Raw genomic sequence first — 22,881 nt, 5'->3', positions numbered from 1 at the left:
CCTGGGTCAAAGAGGACAAGACTGCCCTGTAGCCAGGTGCCCAGAGCCCTTCAGGATCCTCACACTGGCCTAGGGGAGAGTTGAAACAGACTCTCATCTTTGAAGCCAAAAGTATGAGGCTGACGTTGTGTGGAAAATGGGAGAAGTACAGTGGAGAGTGCTGCTTCCTCTTGTCCTGGGATGAAACCGCCCATCTGGTGACGGGGGGAGAGGAGTGGGAGACTGTAGAACTAAGGGGTGTGTGTGCATCCTACCCCACCTCCCCCCTGCAACAATGGTGGGGGGGCTGAGTGCAGGCGGAGGTCCCCAAATAACACATTCAGAATGGCCGGAAGAAGCTGCCCTTTAATGGGTTGGCACAGACAACACAGCTCTCAGCCAGAAGCCATAGGACCTGCCGGCCAGCATGATGTGGCAGATTTTTGCAGTAACTGTAGATTCAGGAGATGGGCACAGGTGAAGAAGGGCTGGGCATCCAGCCACTGAGTCCAGGTGAGCTCTCTGCCACTGCCCTGCCAGCATCCAGGACAGACTGGGTGGGGTGTGGAGACGGAGCCAAAGTCCAGAGCCAGGAGCCCATGGAAGAGTATGGAAGGTGACTCAGGTGAGGCTAGAGAGAGAAGGAGCATTGTCAGTAGGTGCTTCACAGAGCACAGCTCACCCTCCATTCTCAAGGTGCTTGCCTCCACCCTTACCCCAGGACCTCTGTTCCAGCTCAGCCCCAAAGGGCCACACACAGAGCCCCTTCCAGATTCCACTGCTCCCACGAGTCACAAATCCAGTCTAGCACTCTCAGTGCTTAAAAACTAAAAGTAACTCCTCTACTCGGGTGGGTGAACTCAATAACTTATTCAAATCGTTACTGATCATAAATCAGAGCCTCACAGGTCAAGCCCAACAGACATCAGACAAGGGAACAAACAAGGTGGCTCAGAGAGGGGAAGGGACACGTCCAGGCCCCAAATCCTCTAGTGGCAGGGCCAAAACATTCTTCCTGGATGTGATAATCACGTGCATGATTATAAAAGTGAAGTACGTATTTCTTTTTTTCGGCCGCGCCTCGTGGCTTGCAGAATTTTAGCTCCCCGAACAGGGACTGAACCCAGGCCCTTGGCAGTGAAAGCACCAAGTCCTAACCACTGGACTGCCAGGGAATTCCCTGAAGTACATATTTCTTTTTGGGTTTTTTTGTTTGCTTTTTTTTGTTATCTGAAGTTTTTATTTCTCTCTTTAAAGTACTTAAAAAGTTGGATTCTATCTTAGTTTTCCTAGGATTGGCTTGTCCTCATAATATCTTAAATAGAAGAAATGAAAGAACTTTGGGGAAGTTGAAGTACATATTTCTAATCCCCTACCTGACACCTTCCTTGTAAGGTCTCATGGGCACCTCAAACTCAACAGGTTCAAAACGAAAGGAGGCTAATGAGTTTTGTCTCTTCTTTTCCAACACCCATTTTTTTTTTTTTTTGTATTAATGTAATTTACTGCATTACAAGATGCAAGTAGAAAAACAATTTGGTCATTTCAATATATGCAGAAAAGAGATTTGAAGAAATTCAATACTCTTTTGTTAAAAACAAAACAAAATGACAGCAACAACAACAAAAAACCCTCAAAATAATATTAGAATTTTAGTCTGATACATAGTTTAAAGGTGAAAGGTCTGAAACATTCCCTTTAAAGTCAGGGAATTCCCTTTAAAGTCCTACACTGTTGGTGGGATGTAAATTGGTGCATCCACTATGGAAAACAGTATGGAGGTTCCTCAAACAACTAAAAATAGAACTAACATATGATCCAGCAATTTCACCGCTGTATATATATCTAAAGAAAACAAAAACACTAATTCAAAAAGATACATGCACCCCAGTATTCACAGCAGCATCACTTACAACAGCCAAGCCATGGAAGCAACCCAAGTGCCCAACAGACAAATGGATAAAGGAGATGTATAACGTACACACACACACACCACACACAATGGAATATTACTCAGCTATACAAAAATTGAAATTCTACCATTTGCAACAATGTGGATGGACCTAGAGAGTATCATGCTTAGTGAAATAAGTCAGACAGAGAAAGACAAACACTCCTATGTTATCACTTATATGTGGAATCTAAAAAATTAAACAAATGAATGTATATAACAAGACAGATGCAGACTCACAGATACAGAGAACAAACTAGTGGTTACCAGTAGGGAGATGGAGGGGGGAATCCAACACACATTTCTTTATTTGAACTAACTGCAATGCTGACCAGGGCTGCTGACTGTAGGCAGTTCTGCCCGGCAGTTTCTGAAGTTTCACCATTAAATACAACATTTGCTGTAGTTTAGTAGGTAACAATTATCAGGTTACAGAAATTTCTTTCTGTTCTTAGGTTGCTAAGTTTTTTTTGTTTTGTTCTTTAATTAAATGGTTAATTGTGGAAGTACTGTTTTCTTTATGAGGTTCAATGTTCCAAAAGGGGAGGAAGGGTATATTTTATTCATCACCCCATCACTACTGTCTGGCACATAGTAGGTGCTCAAAAAAAAGTTGTTGAACAAATAACAAAACCACTGGTACCACTTTCCTGTTCAGACCCTTTCAACTGCTCTCCAGTGCTGACAGCAGAGTGTGTCAGTGTGGTCTCCAAACTGCCCTCATCAGAATCACCCAGGAAAGATTATTAAAACAACCACACATGGTTGGGTCCCACGCCAAACTGAGGGAATCAGTATCTGAGGGGTGATGGCAAGAATCTACGTTAACAAGTATCTGAACATAAACCAAAGGTCAAAACACCTACGGTCAAAACTTCTCGACATGGGTATTCAGAGTTCTCAACACTGGGAATAAAACCTTTCCCCTTCACACCTTGCACACTTCCCCATCCCTGGTTCTGTCTAAAGTGGGGCATCCCCACCCTATCTTCGCATATTCAATTACCTACTCATTCCCTGAAGCCCAGACTAAATGATCTGTTCTCCCCAAAGCCTTCCTGGATTCCAGAAAGTGTATCACAGGAGCTTCCAAAACCACAAAAGGCACCTTTTACTTCTTCTTTGAAGGTAGCTAAGTTATATATGGCCACTACATGTTCTCTCCCCTGCTACAATCTAAGTCCCTCTCAGAGGCAGGATGTAGCACTAAGTTGCCTGACTATCCCACATGAAGTCTTGTCCATAGGGTTCAATGAACACCAAGCAATTGAATGAATGAAGGAGGGAAAATGAAGGGAAATTCTGCGCCTGGTAAGTAGGGAGTCTGCTACTGGACACTTGCTCTACTTTGGGGTTTCTATCCTCATAAAGACTCCTGTGCTCAAGACAGTACGGTACTGGCACAAAAACAGAAATATAGATCAATGGAACAGGATAGAAAGCCCAGAGATAAACCCACGCACATATGGTCACCTTATCTTTGATAAAGGAGGCAAGACAAGACAGCCTCTTCAATAAGTGGTGCTGGGAAAACTGGACAGCTACATGTAAAAGTATGAAATTAGAACACTACCTAACACCATACACAAAAATAAACTCAAAATGGATTAAAGACCTAAATGTAAGCCCAGACACTATCAAAACTCTTAGAGGAAAACATAGGCAGAACACTCTATGACATAAATCACAGCAAGATCCTTTTTGACCCACCTCTTAGAGAAATGGAAATAAAAACAAAAATAAACAAATGGGACCTAATGAAACTTAAAAGCTTTTGCACAGCAAAGGAAACCATAAACAAGACCAAAAGACAACCCTCAGAATGGGAGAAAATATTTGCAAATGAAGCAACTGACAAAGGATTAATCTCCAAAATTTACAAGCAGCTAATGCAGCTCAATAACAAAAAAACAAACAACCCAATCCAAAAATGGGCAGAAGACCTAAATAGACATTTCTCCAAAGAAGATATACAGATTGCCAACAAACACATGAAAGAATGCTCAACATCATTAATCATTAGAGAAATGCAAATCAAAACTACAATGAGATATCATCTCACACCGGTCAGAATGGCCATCATCAAAAAATCCAGAAACAATAAATGCTGGAGAGTGTGTGGAGAAAAGGGAACACTCTTGCACTGTTGGTGGGAATGTAATTTGATACAGCCACTATGGAGAACAGTATGGAGGTTCCTTAAAAAACTAAAAATAGAAATACCATATGACCCAGCAATCCCACTACTGGGCATATACCCTGAGAAAACCATAATTCAAAAAGAGTCATGTACCGAAATGTTCATTGCAGCTCTATTTACAATAGCTAGGACATGGAAGCAACCTAAGTGTCCATCAACAGATGAATGGATAAAGAAGATGTGACACATATATACAATGGAGTATTACTCAGCCATACAAAGAAACGAAATTGAGTTATTTGTAGTGAGGTGGATGGACCTAGAGTCTGTCATACAGAGTGAAGTAAGTCAAAAAGAGAAAAACAAATACCGTATGCTAACACATATATATGGAATCTAAGAAAAAAAAAAGGTCATGAAGAACCTAGGGGCAAGACGGGAATAAAGACGCAGACCTACTAGAGAATGGACTTGAGGATATGGGGAGGGGGAAGGGTAAGCTGTGACAAAGTGAGAGAGTGGCATGGACATATATACACTACCAAACGTAAAACAGATAGCTAGTGGGAAGCAGCTGCATAGCACAGGGAGATCAGCTTGGTGGTTTGTGACCACCTAGAGGGGTGGGATAGGGAGGGTGGGAGGGAGGGAGACGCAAGAGGGAAGACATATGGGAACATATGTATATGTATAACTGATTCACTCTGTTATAAAGCAGAAACTAACACACCATTGTAAAGCAATTATACTCCAATAAAGATGTTAAAAAAAAGAAAAAAAAAGACTCCTGTGCTAGCTGGGTATGGTGGGCCTTGAGAAGGATCCTAAATGGGGGGGCGGGGGGGGGGACACTAAATATCCAGCACCTGCTGCTCTTCCAAAGGAAGAGATTCTAGAGCCTAACACCCCAGAACCTTCCAGGGTTAGGGCCCAAGAACCCACTCTTGTTTTAAACCCACTAAGTCCAGATGACGGTGATTCTGATGCATTCCCCACACCCGAGTCCCTTAGGCACCTGGGTCTCCTCAGTTCCTAAAAGAAGCCTTCCCTCCTTCCTTCAATTAAAAAGCTCTTTCCTGTCTCAGGCTACTGGCTGGGGACACTGACACACAGGCAAATACAAACTGCAAAAGAATGTGGTCAGTGATAAAATAAGACAGACTACAGAAGGGATACACTGAGCCAGCGTCTTCAAAGACGGCAGTGGGCAGATACTCAGGCAATGCTTGTGGACTGTACCCTATGCCTGCTCAGCAGTGTGCAGATGTGGCCTCACATGCAAGGAGAACCCACCAGTATGAATACAGTGTGGCTCCCATTACAGGTGGCATCTCCCTCCCCTCCCTTCCCCTCCCCTCAAAAGAAGAGAGGCCCAGATACCTGTCAATGAGGGAATCCCGCATGCTGGTAGCAATGGTGCTAGGCTGGGCTTCATTCAGCTTGAAAACACTCTCCACCACTGACAGCTCTGTGCTGGTTGTGTCCAGGCCACAGAAGGCACACCAGTCGTTCACTACCATCCCAGCAGCAATCACCTCGCTGCCTCGGTTCACAGTGCCTGCCTGCCAAGGGACGGCTCAGTGTGGGTCATGGCGCCAACAGCCAAAGTCATGAGGACTCTCTCCAAACCCTTCTCCCTGACCCTCAGCCCAAACCCAAACTGTGACAGGTAATAATCTCGATTCCCGAATACTGGGCAAAGGGATCTGCTCCAGCAGGAGACAGAGCTCAGAGAACAAGACTGCTTACCACAAGGGGGACCTGAAGGAGAGAGGCCAGCTCATCCTGGTCTTCAATTGAAGTCTTGGGATGCACCAGCCCTCCCTGATTGCTGAAGACACAGTAGCTTCCTACCAGCACCTGGTCAGCTACTGTCTGTCTGAAGACTTCCACCTTTAGCACATCAGCCAGGATTTCTTCTGTTTCCTGTCAGCCAAAGGTACTGTGCTCAGCCCCCAGAACAAGCAGATCAAAGAACCCAGGGCCTCCACACCCAGACCCACCCAGGGCATGACTCCCTAAGCTCATTCCTCTGCTATGTAGCTGCATATGGAAGCTTCACCCAGAAAAAGGAGGGAATACAACTTGGAGCAGAGTCTAGACCAGCTATGGAGCCCCTAATATCCATGCATGCCCTGAAGAGCCAGAGGCTGGTCTCCACATTACCCTCCTTTCCTCTAACCCACAGGCAAGAGTTCACCTGTCAATCTTCTCTCCTAGCCCTGGCTTCAAGACCAGATGGGTCAATCTCCCTGATTCTGAAGGACTAATACACTCCCTAGCTTCTTTCGGACACTGATCACACCATGGAAGGCCTCTGTTCACTATTCCAACCAGTGTCTGAACTGCAGGAGCCCAGGTATAAAGAGAAACCACAAGAGATACCCCTAATTCCTGTCTGATGGGCAAGAATGATGGCTAACCACTGACTCGGCTAATATCCTGTGACTCCTGGGCCACCTCACCCTGTCCAGGTCTGGGTGGACTAAGGCCACGTAGTCATTGCAGGTGGTGACATTGCCCAGGGCTGATAGCCGCTCCTCCACCCGCCGGATCTGCACTGAGTCTGGGAGGCAGTTGCGAATGTGTTGCAGCTCCTGGTCGGTGGCGTTGCTGGGCACCAGGAGACCATGCCTGTTCCCTGGGGAGACCCAAGTTAGGGAAGGTGGGACAAGGATGGACCATGAATACACAAGATGCCTGCTGAGCCCTGGGGGCTGGGGATACAATCCAGCCCAATTAGCTTCCCCAGCAAAGCTTTAGACCCAGACCCCAGTCCTCCAAACCACTGATCCATACAACACCCGGGGTACCAGGAGTCCCACTGGGCAGGCCAGAGATGGCCTAGGAGTTTGTCCCAACACATCCTGCCCAATTCGCCATCATCAGCCAGGAGGAACCAGGACTAACAGGAAGGGCTCTTGGGCATTAGTTGTATTTTAAGAAACTGAAGTAACACTCCATACCTACCAGAATGGTGAAATTTTTTAAAAGAATGTCAATACCAAGTGTTGGCAAAGATATATGGAGCAACCAATAGGAGTATAAACTGGACAACCACTTCAGATAAGTATGTGGCATCATCTACTACATTGAATACCCAGCCATTCCTCTCCTAGGTACTATATATACAATAGAAATCCATACATTTGTTCACTAAGAAACATAGCAGCAATACTCATAACAGACCAAACTGAAAACTACCCAAATACCCACTATCAACAGAATGAATGAATACACCGTGGTATACTTACACAAAACAGTACACAGCAACATGAATGAACCACAACTATCTTGTGACAACAATGACTAAACCTCTGCCTAACTCTGCAAGGACACAACTCTGAACTTCTCAACTATGAGTTTCTCCCATCATTAAAAAAAAACCACCAAAGGTCAGGTTAAGTTCTCCCTTGTTACATAAGAACTAGCTTCAAGTCCAAAGGTCATGGTTAGGGATAAGAATGTTCTGCCTGAATAAGAAAATACTCAGAGTCCAAGATCATCAGGCTTATGATTAAAAATAAAGGAACAAACTCCTATTTGAGCAAAACTAGAAAGAAGGGGAGGCAGTAAAGGCAGACAGATCCAGCTCAAAGAAAGGACAAATGGCCAGAGTCAACCGTGCTGAGAGATATAGGGGTACATGGTAAAGGGAACTGAAGATTGAAATGGGTAACTGAACAGTATGCCCCAGAATCTTAGCTTGTCATTTTTTAGAGGCAGAAATAGACGCTCAGAAAGTGGAAGCAATTTGCCCAGAGTCAGTGGCCGGGGAGAGATGACAATCCAATCTTCCCTCACACCAGGTGTGGAACGGGGCGAGTCACTTGGGTTCTTTGAGTCTCAGCTTCCTCATCAGTCAAATTAGGACAATAATGCCGACCTCCCAGGGTCTTCGTGAACAAGGACTGAAACAAGGGTAAAAGTGAAAGCCCTTAATGTTATTTGTGATTACAATGATCCAGAAGCCTTTGCCAGAGGTTTTCCCTGATCTGTTGACACTTAGGGTCCAGCACAGGCCTGAGAGATTCTGTAGTCCCTGGAGATAATGGATGAAAGCCTGGGAATCCCTGGGTCACCCGGGGTCCCTTCTAGGGGTATAATTAAAGGCGCTGGGAAGCTCCATTTCCTCCCTCGGCGACTTCCAACTAGCTTACCCACACACATGCGCCCGATGATGCGGCAGCCGGCGATGGAGGCGTGCACCACAGGGATGGTATCAGCAAGCTCACCCTCGAACACACTGTAGGGACAAGGACTCGGTGGTCACGGGGCTGGGGGGCCTGAGCCCTCCCTCTGCCCGAGCCCCAGACTCCCAAGTACCCCTCCCAGCCACCCACCCACACGCTGCCCGCGGGCCCAGGGCTCCCGCCGCACCTATAGAAGTTCTCCGACCCTCCGATGGCCACCAGGCAGTAGGTGTTGGTAAGTTTAGCAAAGCAGCCAATCTCACAGTTGTTCTCGAACGACGCTCGGACCGCCATGAGGCCTAGGGGCTGCGGGACAGGGAGCTCAGGGCCGGCGGATCCTCTCCCGGGACAGGGTGCCCGGGCTTCGACCCTGGGTCCGGGTCCGGGTCCCCCGGCCTCCGCGCCTCAGGCCCCGCCGCGACCCCGCCCCTCTCGGCCCCCAGCCCTCGGGACCCGCCCACCTAGCCCCTCCCGACACGCCGGCCCCGAATCCTTCGGCCCCCACCCCTCACGACCCAGGGCGCCCCGAGCTGACCCTGCTGGTGTCCCGCCACAACCGCTCACCACGTAAACGCTACCTCCGCACGCGGCAAAAGGCCTCCTCGGCCCTCGGTAGGTTTCCGTTTCCGCCTCCGCCCTGGGAGACTTCCGAGAGAACGCGACGCACGCTGCCACGCATGCGACCACTCTAGCGCCAGCCTCTGGGCGGACTCTATGGCTGCAAGTGGTCTGGTCTCTACCCCGCCTGGCCCCGCCTCCAGCAAGCTCGCATTCATTCATTTATTCATTCAGTCAGGAGCTTTGTAGGAGATAATATCGACCCAGACCTGTGCTGGTTGGATGTGAGGCATCAGAATGGAGGAGCCAGGGATGTCTCGCAGCAGATGGGTTGATGATAGAGTGATATCTTAGTTCCCCCACCAGGCATCGAACCCTCGCCCCCTGCATTGGAAGCGGGAAGTCTTAACCACTGGACCGTCAGGGAAGTCCCAGATGGAGTTATACCTTGAAGTAAAGCCTGAAGAGGAAGAGCAGGTGTGGGAGAGGTGAGGGACAGTGAGGTGTGGGACAGATGCCCAGGCCGGATCTGGAGCCCAGGGGAGACGGAAGGGCTGAGATGTGGAGCTGAAGCCTGGGGTGGATGAAGTCACCCACGGAGAAGGTGTCCATCAGGGAGAAGTAAGACCACGGCAGAGGCTGGAGAAGGAGGCGCGGCCAGAGGAGGAAAGGAAACCATGCTTAAGAAGGTATTGGAGAGGAGAGGATGGACGAAGCCGGGTGTCAGGGAGGGTCCAGAGTGGGCAAGGGTGTAGGGGCTGATGGGCAGCCACTTTCTGCCTCCCTCCCCCACCCCCGACCCCGCCACGCCCGCAGATGGTGGCAGTCAAGAGACCCGCTCTGTGGACGGATGAACTTGGCTCACATTTTGTACAAAAGCCCCAGGGTCTCTCAGAATGTCACTCTCAGCGAGGGCAGAGGGAAGCTTGGAGCCCCTTTTCTCCCCACCCCCCAGCCCTCCTGCAGCCGTCCACTCTCCTCCAAGGACCTCTCCATAGTTGGCCTGAATGGCGCCCTTCCCCTGTCCCCAACCTGCAGTTTCATTAACTCTGCCTTCTTCAGGATACACCAGGCTGCTGCTGGGTCATAGCATGTCTGCTTTTATTGATTTGTATCACGTATACTGTCCCAGGCAGGTCGCAAGCTCAGGAAAAGGACCTACATCTGACAGAGCCTATACTTCTAGGGACACTCAGCAAAATGATGCTGGTGTGTGTGTGTGTGTCCACGTCCTCTCCATCCTCCCAGGTTCATCTCAGACCCACTCATTCAGTCCTCTCCCTGGTCTCTCTTCAGCTGGTTCCCTCTACCACGAATTCCTCTAACCCTTGCCTCCATCTATCCAAGTCCTTCCCACCCTTCAAGGCTTGGCTCAAAGGCTGCCTCCTCTAAGAAACTTTTCTCACCACTCCATCATCACCACCACTTGCTGGCCTTCCTTCTCTACCACCTTCTGTCACTGGTTAGCCTTTAATTAGATACACCAATCGTTTATGCATTGAATCCTTGTCTCCCAGGGACTGAGTCTGATTCATTTCTCAACCCTATGGCATGTCCAGCACAGGACTGGGTACACAGCTTAGGTACAAAAAGATACTGGTTGGTGCATGCATGCCTCTGTGTGTGTGTGTGTGTGTGTGTGTGTGTGTGTGTGTGTGTGTGTGTGTGTGTGTGGTTATGTGCATATTTATGGTCTGTGGATCCTAAGGGGTCTACGGTGTGCACCGAATGTAGCCATTCATTTAGCCAAATGACATTTATTGAGTACCTATAACTAGAATCCTGAGTGTTTTGGTTTATCACATGGACTGCATCTGTGGGTGTACAGTTTGTGGGTGTGAACCCTGTCAGTGTGCAGTGTATATTGTGCAGGCATTTGGAGCATCTCTGTTATATGAGGATTTTGTGTGCATGGGGACATGGGAACTGTTGATATTGTGTGTCTTGTCTGTGCAAAAACACGATCTTAAGAAATTAAGAGTCAGAGACACAGATTTGAGCCCCTGTCACTTACTCGGACCTGATTCCAAGCAAGTCATCAAACTCGCTGGGTCCCAGCTTCTAAATTTCTATTATAGGGAAAATAATATCTATGATCCTAGAATTGTACGCCTACTAGAGCTCTATCTCGTAGGGTATTGTGAGGATGAAGGATGAGAAGTAACTGGTGAGAAGGGCTCAGCACAGTGACAAACGGCAGGTGCCCAGTAACTGTGGGTTCCATTTCCCCATATGTGTGCATGTATGTCTGTGAGCAAGAATCCCAAGCCCAAGGAATGTCTAACCTGGGCCTCTAGACTCCCTCTCCTCCCCATAAGGCCCCTGCTCGAGCTCCCACCCCAGAGTCTGGGACCTGAGCCAATCTAGAGTCACAGTGGATGGAGGACGGACACGTCCTTTCTGGGAGTAGAACTACAACTCAAAGCGGCTTCGGAGCAGCTTGGACTTGGACTTGTTGTACTGAGTAATGAGGTCCAGTTTGCTGTGGCCCAGGGTCAGCCGTTTCTCATCCCCAGACAGGTCATTGCTACTGCCTTTGCGCTGGCCACCTGTGGGGCCCCCGGGGAGGCCAGGCTCAGGTCCCTGCCTGGTGCCCTGTAACTGATGATACTTGGTGATGAGGTCCAGCTGGCTGTGGCCCAGAGTCAGCCACTTCTCATCTCCAGAGTCCACTCCAGGCTTTCTGGCAGGGCTCGGTCTGGGGAGATCATTGGACCCAGGCCCCTCACCCCGGAATAGGCCAAACTTCATGATGAGGTCCAGCTGGCTGTGTCCCAGGTTCTGCCGTTGTTCATCTGGACCCTGCTTACCAGGCCTGGCCAAGGAGTTGGCTTCAGGGGGCACTCTGGAGCCCCCAGCCTTGGGGGACTGTACCTGGAGGTCCATTTGGCCATGGCTGTGGTCTGGGGACAGCCTCTTGTCCTCTGGGGTCCGATTGCCAGGCCTGGGGGAACGTGACTCAGGGGGACCCCTGGCACCCTGGGCCTGGGGCAGGAGATCCAACTGGTTGTATCGCTGATTTGAGGCCAACCTCCTGTCCTCTGGGGCCTGCTCACTAGGCCAAAGGGAGCCTGAGTTGGGGGTCACCCCAGAATCAGGGCCTCCTGCTTCTCGTGCCCTGGGGAAGGGGACGAGGAGATCCAGCTGGCCATGGCTCTGACTCAGAGACACCTTATTCTCCTCCGCTGCCTCCAGGGCTGTGCCGGGTACCCAGCGGCCTCGTGGGGGGCTAGGCTCCTGGCTTCCTGTGACCCCATTCTCTGGGAGCCGGGACAGAGCTGAGACACACCAGGGAAAGGAGAGGAGGGGGCGAGGGCGAGCAAGCAGAGGTGACTCCCCTGCCAGGGTCACAGGGCTGCTGCTATTGTGGTTGAGGGAAGGGGAGGACTGGAACAAGGGGGATGCCCCCAGCTTGCTCAGGTTGGCCCTGTAGGGCCCAAGCAGGGGGCCGTGGTTAGGGTCTGACAGCTGGCATTGCAGGGAGGGCTGGCCATCAGCCTCACAGCGGGCAGGGCCCGGGGAGGAGGATCCCATACCCGTGTCACTGCAGCCGCCGCCTCTTGGCAGAGCGGGGTAGGAGGAGTGACCCCTGCGAGGTGAGCACTTGATGCTGCTGAGGCTGGTGCTGGAGCGCGACGAGCATGTGGTGCTGGGGATGCCGGGCCTGAAGGCCAGGGCCACTGGGGGAGGGCACGGTGCCCTGGGAGACAGGGGATCTTCACATCCGCAGAAGCCCTTCACGGGCCGGGACTCGGCATAAAGACAGCGGAACTCCCGGTCAAAGTCTTCCACGATGCGGCCCCTCAGCTGCAGCACCATGCTCGTGTGGGCCTGGCCGCAAAGCCAGGTGAAGCTGGGGGCAGAGGGTCAGGGTCAAGAGGCAAAGTGCAGGACCTTGGGGCCAGGCAGGAGTCACAAACAGGGGAGCAAGACAAAACCACCACCACCCCGAGGGCCCAAGTGAGGGGGCAGAGCTCTGACTCCGGAGTCTGTTCTAGCCCTAGCGCAGCTTAGTGGACTTCGGCACGTGGTTTTGCATCTCAGCCTCAACTTCCCATCTGTAAAATGGACCAAGGGCCAGGTTCCCTGAAGTCCCTCCAATTCCGAGGTGCAAGAGTTATTTTCTATGCCAAGGGCATTAAAGTAATCCTACCACAGAGTGAGCTCCTCCAGGGCCCAGCCCAGGGCTGTCTTGCTCCCCATACTGGCCCCTGGGCCCTGCACCATGCCTGGCACATGGCGGCTGCTCAGTTCATGGTGGAAGGGATGGATGAAGGAAGGAAAGTTCAAAGCTGCCAGGTCCCAGGCACCCTCGCAAGCTGGTGGCTCAGCCCCAGGCACCCTCCCCACCATCCACTTGCTCACCTGTAGCTGCCCGCCACCACCTGCTCACAGTCAATGATGGCGAACTTCTCCAGGGCCTGCCCCGTGAAGCGGCGGCCTGCCTTGCTGCAGTATGTGTCCCCACACGTGCTCCGCACACGCATGTTCTGGGCCAAGGAGGGAGGGAGGTTGGGAATCACCTTTAGAGGACGGGGCTCAAGCCATGTCTAAATCCCCTGGGGTCTCTGACCCAAAATAGCTAGGAGAACCCGGCCTCCCACTCCCATTGACCCCCGATGCTCACGAACCACCCACCTGACTCTCCTGCCCTCCCTGACTCCTCACCCCACACCCCAGTTCCTGCCCCTGTCCCTTGCTGACCTGTAGGTGCCCTCCATTGAGGTCCATCTTGTAGCACATCTCCAGGAAGTGCCTCAGGTGTTCCTCGGCCAGAAGCAGATAGACGGGGACACCACGCCAGCACGAGGCCTCCATGAGGTCACATAGAAGCTCCATGTCGGTGAAGATGTCCATCACCACAGCCACCACCTGGCGGGGCAGTGGGGGGAAGGAGCTCAGCCCTGCCCGGGGCACTGCCAAGGCCAGGGGCAGAGGCTAGATCCCCGGAAACAGCACTGGACTGAAAAGCAGGAGGCCAGAGCCCGTGAGAACACCTGAACTGGGAGGGCTTTTAGTGGTGACCCAGCCTGGGGTTCCTGACTTGGAAACTGGGGGGTTTCACTGTCTTGAAGCCCAGAAGGCTGTTTGAAAGTTTTTGTGTGCATTTTTCTAAGGACGGTTTGTTTATCTGTCATCTGATTCCCAAAGAGATCTGTGGATCAGCTGTACCAGTCTACAGGTCTACTCTACAGATGGGAAGACAGAGGCCCAGAGGGGGAAAGAGTCAGAAGCAAAACCCAGACCCCACTTCCCGGGCTAGCACCTCACACTCCCCCCACTAGCTCAAGCTGTAGCTCTGGCTGTCTGTCTGAGGCTCCCTTCTCACGGATCAGAGCTGCAGGCCAATTACTGGGGTCTTCAGTGCCCTTTGCTAGACCCACCTGTTTCCCTGAGAAGCTGCAGAGGTCTGCTGTGACCTCTTACAACTGGGACCAAGTTTTCTGCTCAGTTGAGAGGCGGGGCTTGCAATATCTGCCGTGAGAAGCTCCTCTCCCAGTCCGGGCTGAAAGGCAGGAGGTGCGGAGCAAAGCACTCCAGCTCTGGAGCCAGACAGAACTGGGTTCGAACCTGCACTCTGCTACTTCCTAGTGCTATGACCTTAGGTGAATTCCTTCACCTCTGGGAGCCTCAACTTCCTCATCTGCTAAATGGAGATAATGATAGCTACCTCTCAAGAGTTATGGGGAATTAAATGTGAAAATACTCAACACACAACAGAAGCTCAGTAAATGTTCCTCTCCTGCTGCCTCCTTAACAAACAAAGCCATTGGGCCACAGGGGGAGGAAGCACTTCCCAAGATCACTCTGAGAGTCAGTGACAGCCCAGAGTGGAAGCTTGGCTCCTGGCCCAGAGGTGGAGGGTCTAGACAGGGGGGATGAGGAACCAAAGCACTGAGGGATGCCCTAGTCCATGGCATAGGCCTGGCCACGGGTGAGGGGAACAAGGACAAGCAAGAAAGATCAAACGGGCAGGGGTGATGACAGCAGCCATCTCACTAATAACCCCATTCCCTGTGCCAGTCAGGTCTGGCCCTCCCCTGCCTGGGACATAGGTAGACTTGCCAGGGAGGCTCTGGAGGTACCAGCGGGATCCCAGCATCCTGGCTCCTAACATCTGCAGCAGGTACCCTCAGGGCTGCTCCCCTAGCAAGGGCACTGAATCTATCCCACCCCAAACCCTGCCTAGGGTCATCTGATCCATCTCCCTGCCTCCTGAGTCAGAGGTCAGGGCTCCAGGAGTGAGGCTGTGCTAGTCTGTAGCTGAAGGCTTCCCAGGTACCAACACCCCACCTGCTCTGCCGCTTCCCTTTCTCCTGAGCCCTGCTCCCCGTCCTTGAGCCCAGCAGCTTCCGCCCCTCTTTCCTTTGGGTGCAGAGCTAAAAGCCCAGCCCTCAAGGCCATGCTGAGGCCCAGGCACAAGTGCCCCTTCCCCTGCTTCAGGCCAGTGGAGATACAGTGCACAAAGCGAGGTGCGGTTGAGACCATTTGTCAGGAGGCAGGGCTGTGCCTGGGGCCCGGGGCCTGAGTCTAGACCCCTTTCCCTCTCCCTGAGCCCCGGGTTCCATTTCACCAACTGACTGGACCTGCTGAGTAAGTCCCAGCCCCTTTCTGGCCTCAGTTTCCTCCTCTGTAACTCAAGGGGGTGGCTCAGATGCTCACCAAGGTTGGGGTTCTTAGTTTGGGGATCACAGACCTTTTTGAGAATCTGATGAAGGCCATAGGCCCTCTCCCCCAAAAAAAGAGAGGGGATCCCCTCTGCAACGAGCGCCACTTCGCACGCGTTTTCAGGGTGTGTGTGGAGTCCCTGAGGCCCATCCCCTGTTCTAAGCTTATTCGTAATGTCCTGGAGTGCCAAGAGGTTACCAAGGTAAATAAAACACGCCCACACTCTAGGAGCTTGTGATCTGATAGGGGGCAGAGGTTCTCGTCCCAGTGCTGCCCCCAAGCTGCTGTGTGGCCACACTTTCCCTCCCTGGGCCTCAGTTTCCACATCTGTGAAATGAATGTCTGAAGAGACGAGGCCCTTACCGTGCGGGCCTGGCTGAAGAGGAAATGCAGAAGGTCCTTGACGCTCTTGGCTTTGTCCCGCTGGAAGTGGACCACAGCCTGCGTGGGCCTGAAGCCCGCGGCCCGTGGCACCTCGGGCCAGCCCAAGTCCAGGTCCGGGGGGTCTATGTCGGAGGCCAGGGGGAAGTAAGTGCCGGAGGTGACTTCGGAGAGCAGGCTGAGGCGGTCAGGCCCTGCAGCCTCGGGTCCCTGGGCCTCGCCTAGCTCAGAGCCCCCGCGCGCATGGCTGGTCACGTAGTCCACATCCAGAGGGCTCAGGAAGGGCAGCTCCCGCTCCGCGGAGATGACCCGCAGGTAGGCAACCTCACCCCGCTCCAGGAGGGCATCGGCCGCCAGCCGGGCGGCCTCGCTGTGCTGGAGCACCCGTGGGGAGCTCTCCCGCCACCGCGGCCGCTTCAGCTCCTCCACCCGGCCCCGCAGGGGCCCCGCCATGCCCTGAGCTCCCAGAGCCTCCGAACACGCCTGCCCACCGACTACCCTCACCTTCCAGCAGGCTCCGTGGCGGGCACCAGGGGCTGGCCGCAGCAGGAAGAAGATACCAGCAGAAACTGCCTCCCGCCCACCTGCCCTTTGTCAGAGCCGTGCTCCACCCCGTTGCCCCCGGCCTCGGGAACCTGTTGGGTCAGCCTCACCTGTCTGCCTGCAGTTGGGACTCGCCCGCCGCCCGGGGAAAGGGCAGGTCCTTACTCAGCCACCCCAGCATCACCTGCTCTATCCCCACCAGGCTCCCAGCAAGTTTCCTCCAAACCCTGCCCTTCCAGAGTCCCAGTGAAAAATGCTGTCCCAGCCCTGAAAAATTCTGTTCCCGATGGCTGCGTTTCCACCACCCTCAACTCTGGGGAAGCTCTTGACCTGGTGGCGCCAGACCCCAGCCTTTCTCCCCTCCTCGGGGCGGGGCTGAGTATTAAATGGTTAGTGAGAAAGTTGGTTGAGAGGATCGGGGGACACACTGCATGGTCCGGAGGCAAACAGCAGGCCAGTTTCTGTTCTCTGCCCCCTTAAAGGGCCTTAGTCCCGGAGTCCTCAGGAGCAGGGTGAGGCTTTGCGCTGGGGAAGGGGGCTCAGCAGATGGCAGCTAGTTAGGGAGGCAGGCCGGGCAGAAGTGGTCACAACGGTGCCAGCCCCACCTTTCTGTGGAGGGACGAGGTCCCATGAGGGTGGCCGGGACAGCAGGAGACCTAATGCCATGTCTCAACGACCCCGTTTAGTACTGGCTGCACTTGCTTTAACTGATCTGTGATTATGTCCAGATCAGACTCAGGTTCCTCTATGTCCACAAAGCTTCACTTGGGGCCCAATGCATGCACATCGGGGCGGGTGCTGGCGAGGGGATTTAGGGGCTCCTTGCGTCAAGCTGGGCCCTGGGACTAAAGACGAATGGGGCTTTGTCTTTGAGGAGCCTAGAGGGGCCCAGGAGGGGCAGGGGCAGAGATCAGAGGCCCGGGTACCCTAAGGAGGCCCTTCCCTGGGCCCTGGGCGTGGGGAGGCTGCGTGAGGGGCAGGGGGAGGAGTAAGCAGAGCCAGACTGTGGGAGGGTAACAAGCCGTAGGGGGAGCCAAGGTGGCAGGGCCTTATCTCTAGATTTGTTTAGGGGGAGAACAGGGGCCTTATCTGGGTCAGAGAAGCACTCCTGGGAGGGGAGGAGTCATGTTTCTGTGTTGCTGAGTTCCTGTGTTTATCCCTCAGTGTGTGTATGTCTACCTGACGGTACATATTTTTGGATCTTTTAAACAATTATTTTTAATTAACATAAAGTTTACCATCTTAACCATTTTTAAGTGTGCAGTTCAGTGGTATTACGTACACTCATATTGCTGTGCAACCGTCACCACTATCCATCTCCAGAACTTTTTCATCTTCCCCAACTGAAACTCTGTACCTATGAAAGGCTAAGTACCCTGCTCACCCCCTGATAGCCACCACTCTACTTTCTGAGTGTGAATTTGACCACTCTGGGTACCTCATGTAAGTGGAATCATACAGTCTTTGTCTTTTTGTGCTGGCATATTTCACCTAGCATAAAGGTTCACTCATGTTGAAGCATGTGACAGGATTTCCTTCCTTTTTAAGGCTGAATAATATTCCATTGTGTGTATATACCACATTGTTTATCCATTCACCCACTGATAGACACTTGGATTGTTTCCACCTTTTGGCTATTGTGAATAATACTGCTTGAACATGGGTGTACAAATTTGGCTCTGTATTTTTTTAATATTTCCCTCCATGCCCACATTTGTATTAGATTCCATTTTTTAAAGTAAAAAAACCACTGAATATTGGCAATTTCACGTGGCTCAACTCAACATATACAGGAACACCTCAGAGATATCATGGGTTCAGTTCCAGACCACCACAATAAAGCAAATATTGATATCTCAATAAAGTGGATCAGACAATTTTTTTGGTTTCCCAGTGCATACAGAAGTTATGTTTACACTATACTGTAGTCTATTAAGTGTGCAATAGAATTATGTCTAAAAAACAATGTCATACTGTAATTAAAAAATACTTTATTGCTAAAAAATGCTAACCATCATCTGAGAACTCAGGGTTGCTACAAACCTTCAGTTGGTAAAAAAAAAAAAAAAAAAAAAAAAGCAGTATCTGCAAAGCACTGTACAGTGAAGTACAATAAAATGAGGTATGCCTGTACACTATACCTATGCTTAACTATATACCTGGGCATGTGTGTACATTACATACTGTCTATTTGTGATGTTTGTGTGTCTGCTTGGCTGTCTTTAAGTATCTAGCTGCACATCAGTGTGCATTTACCTGCGTGTGCATCTGTGTATGTTCTCGTGTATGTGTCTGGGTGCATATCTGTGTGCATGAATGTCTGGGCACTAGGGGTGGTTTTTGACCCTAACATGGGACTGTGGTACTAAGTGTCTGTACAAGGGAGCTCAACTGAGAGGGGCAAGGATGGGAAGACTGAGTTGAAAAGGGCTCCAAGGGATCCCAGATACCCTGATAATAAAAGCGTATAAATCAAACTAAATCCCCCAGGGCTGCAGGACTGTCCACCCGTCCTATGGGCTGAGTGGGTAAAGGGCAATGGGAGGACAGACAGGTATATCTTAGCCTTGGGGCTGAGCCTAGGGGTGGGGACCCAGGGTGAAGAGAGCCATACAGATAGCTAAGCCCAGACCCTGGATGCAGTGGGTCGGGCACAGGCCCCTTAATAACTGTTATTAAGAGGAAGAAAAGTATTTTCCTGTCCAGGGGGTGTGTCAGGCGCCTGCCTGGCATCATTCGGCTATCCTAGGGGACATTTAGCCTTGTCTGTTCTCTCTTAGAAGCTGAGTGGCACCTGGGCAGGTGAATGTCGTGTGGGGCTGGTGGGAGCAGAGGCTGGGCTGCAGCACTTCAGTTGCAGGCTGCTCTGATGCCAACACTGCCACACACCTTTACTGTGGCACCTCTGGGTCAGGGGAGACAAGATTCCTGGGAGGAGCAGCCAGGGCTAGTAGGGGCGCCAGAGTGTGCCTAAATCCCTTGAATCAAGGCAAAGTGACCTAAGAGCTTGACACAGGGACAAGTCGTGAGGAGTCCCAGAGACTGGCTCGAGCTGGGTATTAAAGGATGAGAAGGATTTTGAGACGTGCAGGGTGGAGGGCTGGGCGTTCCAGGCTGGAGGACTAGAGGGGCGGGGGCCTGCCTGCTGAAGGTATTGGGAGCAGCAATGCAGGGAAAGGGCTACCGGAAAGGCTGTCTGGAGCCACACCCTGAAGAGGGCCTTGCTGAGGCCCAGAGGTTGGCAAGATCCATTGAGCGGTGGTGTTTTAGGATAACTTAGGAAGCAGGCCCCCGGGGGCAGAGTGGCCCAAAGAAGGAGTCCCAGAAACAGCCCAGATGGTGTAGTTTGCTGTTCTTGAGCACCACACAGGCCTTCAGGAGGCCACACTGGCTCTGGCACTTAATGGGTGAGCCAAACAATCACAACTCTGAGTCACAGTGGCTTAATCTGTGAAATGGGACCAACAGCATCTCCTTCACCAGGTTGTTGTAAGGAATAAGTGGACTACTCTGTGTCAGGTGCCTGACTGAGAGGACGAGGAGCTCAGTACATGCTGAATTTAGAGCTTTTCCAGCCATGAAGGGGCAGGGGCTCAGTGACGGCCTGACAGCAAACGAAGCAGCACCACAGAAGCTCCTTCGGGTCCGTCTCCGGCCCCTTCCAGACCAAAGGCCAGCCCTGAAGGTGAATATGGCCCTGGGCCATGTCAGTGGAGTGTGGCTCTGAGATTTGGCCTCTCATCCCAGCTCACAGGAGTCAAGGTCCTCTCTCCACTCCGCATACACAGATGAACACTGGGCAAGTACGATCACAAGGAATAAGGATTTTGGCATTCTGTTTTGGAAAGGTGACTGTGTCTGGGTCTACACTGTAACACTGTGACGATGGGGTCTCACCCTTTCCCCCACGTCCTTCCCTCCACCCCCTCTACCCATCCGTCCACCGTATCCCATCCCACAGTGGGAGACCTGTCCCCACTCCCCATGTTTCCATAAGGGGAGAGAATTCCCACTCCACTCTCCTGGAGGGGAATGGTGAGAGGACCACCCCCTAAATCCTCACCGGCTTCATCCTCCCCCGAGGAGGGGAATGGCTTGGCTGATTAGTGGCTTAGGGAAGGAGCTGAGCTCAAATATTTCTGGGTCTCTCTCTCTCTCTCTCTCACCCTTGGTCCTGCTGTAGGCAGAAGTAGCATATTCTCCATTGATCTACATCGTAAAATTCCACAGGAGGTTCTGTCCCTGCCAGGGAGAGAGGTCTGCCCATTTTTGGGGGGCAGGGGGGGTGTGAATGTTTATTTTGGGGAGGATATTATTAAGTCCATTTGGCCCAAAAGCAAAAGCTACATTCTCCAATCAGCTTTATCAGAAATACTGGTAAAGCCCCCATTTTGATGTCCATGTGTCTGTCTCTTATTTTTCAATTCATTCTGGACTTGGGAGGGGAAGAAAGATATATTAGCCATTGATCTCTTAAGCCCCCAACATTATTGATCCAGCCACCTCTCCCTCCCCATCCCCTCTCCCTCTGCCCATTCAGTCCACCCAACATATATTTAATGCTTACTGTAGGCCAGCACTGTGGTCCAAAGATGAGTAAGACTTGGTCTGTGCCCTGGAGGAACTCAGTTTAGTGGGGAAGGTAGACTTGTAAATAATTATAAGCCACAGAATAAGCCGAGGTATAAACCAATTGCTTGGGGTTTAGAGCTCATGAGCCATTCTGGAAGCTTAGAGGAACCATGTTCCACCCTCCACCCCCAATTAGAGTACAGCCCTGTTGTAGGCTCTTTCTCAGATGGTGACTGGGAGGTGAAGGAACTGTTTCTGGCCACAGAGAGAGAGAAAAAGAGGGAAGAAGCAAGCCAGCACAGGTCAGTGATTCTGGTTCCCGACTGTGAAAACTTGAGTGAGCCTCTCAAGGCCTCAGCCTCCCATCTGTAGAGCAAGAGGCTGGAGGTCTCCAAGTCCCTTCTAGTGCTCACATTGTGTTCTATCACTTTTTGACATTACGGGTCAGTGCTTGAAGATTCCCTTCCCGGAAATCCCCAGCCAGGATCTCCAGGACCTTTTCTCACCTCATCAGAGGGATGGAGGCCCTTGACCTGGGTAGGGTCTGGGCCCTGGGCTCAGCAGCATGGCTCGAGGAGGGAAGTTCCCTGGAAGCCACAGAAAACTTGTAAGGGGTGGTTATCACCAGGGCAGAGTGAGGGGGTAGAAGATCATGGCCAGGGGCCTGAGGTCTGGCCTATCCTCCCTAAGGCCAAGTCCATGGTGTCAGTGGTCAGGGCACAGTGGGATGCAGTGGGAGAAGGCTGAAGGGGGCAGAACCAGGGTAGCAAGTAAAGGGCTTCTCCCAAGGGAAGAGTTCAGTTTGGGACTGTCGTGTTCTCGGCCCACAAACCTGCCCACTCCCCTTCCTTCCCCACCTCACCCCAAGGGCTGATAAACTCTAGGTTCCCCGGGCATGGAGACCAGCGTGAGCTCCCTTCCCTCTGGGCCCTCACCTCAGAAATCACTTGCCCCCGACCTGTCCTCCAATCTCTGGTCTCAGGAAAGGCTTCCCTCCTCCCCTCCAAAGCCAGGCCCTTGTCCTCCAGACTAGGCTTCCACTTCCAGAGGGATCTAACCCTAATTCCTCACATTTGAGGGACGCTTCCTACTCCACTCATTGCCTTTTCTCCGTTCCTTCTCATCTAGGCGCCTCCCAAGATACCACAACTGTTGCCATAACCTGCTCTCAAAAGTCTTGTTCCTGGAAGTCTAAAGCCCTTAAGCTCCACCCACTTACTCCCAGCCCTACACTGCTCTGCAGCACACGGCCTTAGCCGCCTCCTCCTCCTGGAAGGCTCCACCCACACCGCCCACCCCTGGCTTTTACTCCTGATTCCGCCTCGTACGCTGGTTCCTAATCTCTTCCTACCCCCGGTGGATGCTTTCTCCCACGCCCACCCCACTCCCTTTTCTACCCTCCACGTTTCGTCTCTGGGAACTCATCCAGTTTCATGACTTCAGGTGTCCCTTCTATACACAAGACAGGGCCAAAGTCCTTGGCCCCGAGGTCCTCATCATCCCCCAAGGTACAGGCCTGCCCTATGCCCTTGCCCTCCCTGATGCATCTTCCGTCAGACCAGCTCCCCATACAGACACAACCAACATGCACCAAAGCAGTGGGGTGGGGCTTGAAGACATGAGACTGGTCAGCTTCGCTATGAAAGTGGTTTCTTGCACCAGTAAGTGGTTTCTCCTCAGTGGACCTGTTTCCCTAGTGCCTCACGGGGTCAATAATCCCTGCCCTATCTCATAGGATAATGTAATTGGCACCCGAAAAAATCCACAATGCAAAGAAGATTCTTCTTTTCACGCTCCCCTCTTCTGCCAGACATCACCATCTCTCTGCTCCCAGGAGAGCCCTGAACAGCTTTCTTCAGGCTTCATGTTCAGTGAGGCATCAAGTCCTGACAATA

The 22,881-nt window shown here is 51.9% G+C and overlaps 2 protein-coding genes and 1 long non-coding RNA gene across 7 annotated transcripts in view; all 3 read right to left on the bottom strand.

Annotated features, from left to right (window-relative positions):
* LOC309645408 overlaps positions 1–22,881 on the bottom strand; it is a 191,169-nt gene that overhangs the window by 65,651 nt on the left and 102,637 nt on the right. The window lies entirely within an intron of this gene.
* EIF6 (eukaryotic translation initiation factor 6) lies at positions 326–9,054 on the bottom strand. 5 transcript variants are annotated; one of them, XM_082430342.1, is made up of 7 exons: positions 8,842–9,015; positions 8,451–8,569; positions 8,231–8,316; positions 6,536–6,711; positions 5,820–5,996; positions 5,451–5,632; positions 326–610 (listed from the first exon to the last, which is right to left on the bottom strand). In XM_082430342.1, the coding sequence occupies exons 2-7, from the start codon at positions 8,555–8,557 to the stop codon at positions 601–603; spliced, it is 738 nt and encodes a 245-aa protein (XP_082286468.1). In that variant the 5' UTR covers positions 8,558–8,569; positions 8,842–9,015; the 3' UTR covers positions 326–600. The 5 variants fall into 5 exon arrangements, with proteins under 5 accessions (XP_082286468.1, XP_082286467.1, XP_082286471.1 ...); XM_082430341.1 differs by having other exon boundaries at positions 8,828–9,013; XM_082430345.1 differs by having other exon boundaries at positions 8,799–8,889.
* On the bottom strand, positions 9,901–19,013 carry FAM83C (family with sequence similarity 83 member C). The gene is made up of 4 exons (XM_082430157.1): positions 15,854–19,013; positions 13,526–13,693; positions 13,187–13,311; positions 9,901–12,674 (listed from the first exon to the last, which is right to left on the bottom strand). The coding sequence occupies exons 1-4, from the start codon at positions 16,322–16,324 to the stop codon at positions 11,234–11,236; spliced, it is 2,205 nt and encodes a 734-aa protein (XP_082286283.1). The 5' UTR covers positions 16,325–19,013; the 3' UTR covers positions 9,901–11,233.

Source organism: Balaenoptera physalus (assembly GCF_965194825.1).
Source record: "Balaenoptera physalus genome assembly, chromosome: 16".
Classification (NCBI taxonomy): Eukaryota; Metazoa; Chordata; class Mammalia; order Artiodactyla; family Balaenopteridae; genus Balaenoptera; species Balaenoptera physalus.
The sequence above is the reverse complement of the archived record's forward strand: the minus strand, read 5'-3'. Positions and strand labels throughout refer to the sequence as shown.